At 37.7% G+C, this 2,562-nt stretch overlaps 1 protein-coding gene across 1 annotated transcript in view; it reads right to left on the bottom strand.

Annotated features, from left to right (window-relative positions):
- Positions 1-1,280: 1,280 nt before the first annotated feature.
- LOC106012422 (calmodulin-like protein 3) overlaps positions 1,281-2,562 on the bottom strand; it is a gene marked incomplete at its 5' end in the record, with an annotated part of 2,744 nt that continues 1,462 nt past the window's right edge. Inside the window, 1 exon segment of the mRNA XM_013085361.2 lies at positions 1,281-2,193. Coding sequence (XP_012940815.1) covers positions 1,993-2,193 — 201 coding nt within the window.

Genomic DNA, 2,562 nt, shown 5'->3' with positions numbered 1-2,562 from the left:
TTCCTCTTTGGAAAGTGGGGGCACAGAGTTCCCCACATCGTATGGAAACGATGGTACGTAAATCACGACGTACGGATAGGGTTAATAACAGATTCGTTTTTGACCACTTTAAATAAAACGGATCCTTTTGGACCAGTTTATGTAATGATGTAATGTCCAACCCCTTTTGGACCAGCTCACATAATACCCATTTGGAGCACTTCATGTAATAACAGATCCTCTCTGGACCAGTTTATGTACTATCCAGTCCCTTTTAGACCAGTCTATATAATATCCAATCCCGTTTGGACCAGTTTACGTTATTTCCGATTTCTTTTGGTCCAGTTAAACAGGTAGATTTATTTCATCCGGTGGTAATCGGACGAAATGAGGATTATAGAAAGATATTAGTGGCTTTGAATACAAGGTGGTCAATGCGTGATACACGAGGGGGTCTATGGTTTTACTATCCCTTTCAAATGTTATTTTTTAAAAGCAAGACCTACAAATTTGACGGCCGTCTCTGAAAGTACCAAGCCAAGTAAGTGGAGAGCCTTGAGAACTCGAACTACCCAAGTTCAAAAATGTCCCAGTGGGAATTTAAATAGGAGGGTCCATCCGCTCTATCCATGTAGAATATAATTTAATTACAACTGAACTAATGTATATTAATAATATAATAATTTATAAACTTTAATGCATGTATAATGCAACTATATAATTTATATACGTCATGCATTCTTAAATATTTATCATTTTTATGGATGATCCAATTGGTCATTGTCAACCATGGGCCACATACAAAAAATTGCCGCAAGTTTGATCTAGTAATAGTACAGTTAACACACATACACACACTCTCATGTACTTGATAAATGTATAAAGGTTAGTGGTATATATGACAAGAATATATCTGCCTGAAGAAAAAACACAAGACAATATGCTGTCATTCGTTGAAGTTTACACAAATGGGGAACTTTAACCCGTGTTACTATTCATGTGATTCTCCCTTATATCAAAATCTTTCGTAAACTTCTGGTCCTGTGTTGAAACTATTCCAGTTTTAGTTACTGTGTGAACTGCGTCTTTACCTTTGGCAAATTCTGGTCTTAGAAAAACTGATAAAGCATGTACATTGGACATTTATAAGATTCTGTTCCTCTAGAATTAGAATGTCGTACAATACGAAAGTCCATGCAAGGCTAGTCATCAAGGAAAAATATTATATAAAAAAGTTGAGAAAATATGGCCAACTAATTAAAAAAGAAAAAAAAAAAAAAGAAAAGAAGCAAAAACACGTCTTTTTTAATGCACATGAGTCTTTTATTTTCAATACACGCGACTGTAAGTTTAAAACAAAACAAAAGAAGAAATAGTGTTGAAAAATATGCAATATAAAAAGTATGACATGTTACTTGTTGAAAAACATTCACATTCTAAAAAGAAAAATAATACCCGCCACATGTTTCTCCCAGCAGCATTGGCTTACATTACAAACAAATGCATATGTTATAACATGGACAATATAGAGTGATTAAAGAGCTATGGATTCTTGCATAGACAGCAGTTACCCAAATATCACTAGTAAAAGTAAATTTTGAACCCCCCTCTCCCCAGGCGAACTGCTTGACCTAGTGCACAACATCCCGGGTCACCGTGGGGGTCACACAGATGTCACATATGTCTTACTGTCCCCGCGGTTTTATGCCAAAAAAACATTTAAAATTCTGAAATTATGCAAACTGAGCCCAAAAATGTGAAATTATCCGATTCTGTTAATTTTAACAACGAATGATAAAGGAAAATATAGGCTACAGAAATTATGCAAAAAATGATCACATTAAATTTTTGCTAAATTATGCAGGGTGCATAAAACCCCGGGGGGGACAGGTCTTACAAGAAAAGGAAATACATACATGTACAAATATAGTATGTTGTGATCATCATGATTCGCGAAGACGTGTGGGGGCTAAAATTTACTTTTACCAATATCTATCTCATCTAACTAACATTTCACTTTTTTTCTTTCTGCTGAAGCCACACCTTAACAAATTCTTCGTAACTGATTTTCTTGTCGTCATCCTTGCAGTAGTAGCACAGGAGGTCTGAGATCTTCTCCGCCCGCAGCTTCAGCTCAAACTCGCTCTTCACCGCCTCCAGGATCTCCTCCTTGGACAAGAAGCCGCTGCTGTCAGCGTCCAGTTTAGTGAACACCTGGTGAGGTAAAGGGGAAAATTGTGGGTGGTGGTTGGCGGGTGCTCTCTCTGGTGTGGTTGGCTTCTTCTTTCCTATCAAACATCTATCGTCTTTATCTCCCCTCTTTCTTTTTTGTGTTTGTTGATAGCCTACTCTCTTGTAACACTCACGTCTAATCTTCGGCTCTTATATTGATGACCTAATTGTGCTGCAAGTGCCGTAAAACACTTATTAAAACTAAAAGGGGAAAATATGTTGATGTTGTTGGTGGTGGTTGTGGGGTGGGGTGGGGTGGGTGGTGGTGGTTCTGTTGTTGGTTGTGGTGGTGGTGGGGGTAGGGGTAGTGATTCTGTTGTTGTGTTAGTTGTGGTAATGGTGTTGGTGGTG

Source organism: Aplysia californica, unplaced genomic scaffold (assembly GCF_000002075.1).
Source record: "Aplysia californica isolate F4 #8 unplaced genomic scaffold, AplCal3.0 scaffold00368, whole genome shotgun sequence".
NCBI lineage: Eukaryota > Metazoa > Mollusca > Gastropoda > Aplysiida > Aplysiidae > Aplysia > Aplysia californica.
The sequence above is the reverse complement of the archived record's forward strand: the minus strand, read 5'-3'. Positions and strand labels throughout refer to the sequence as shown.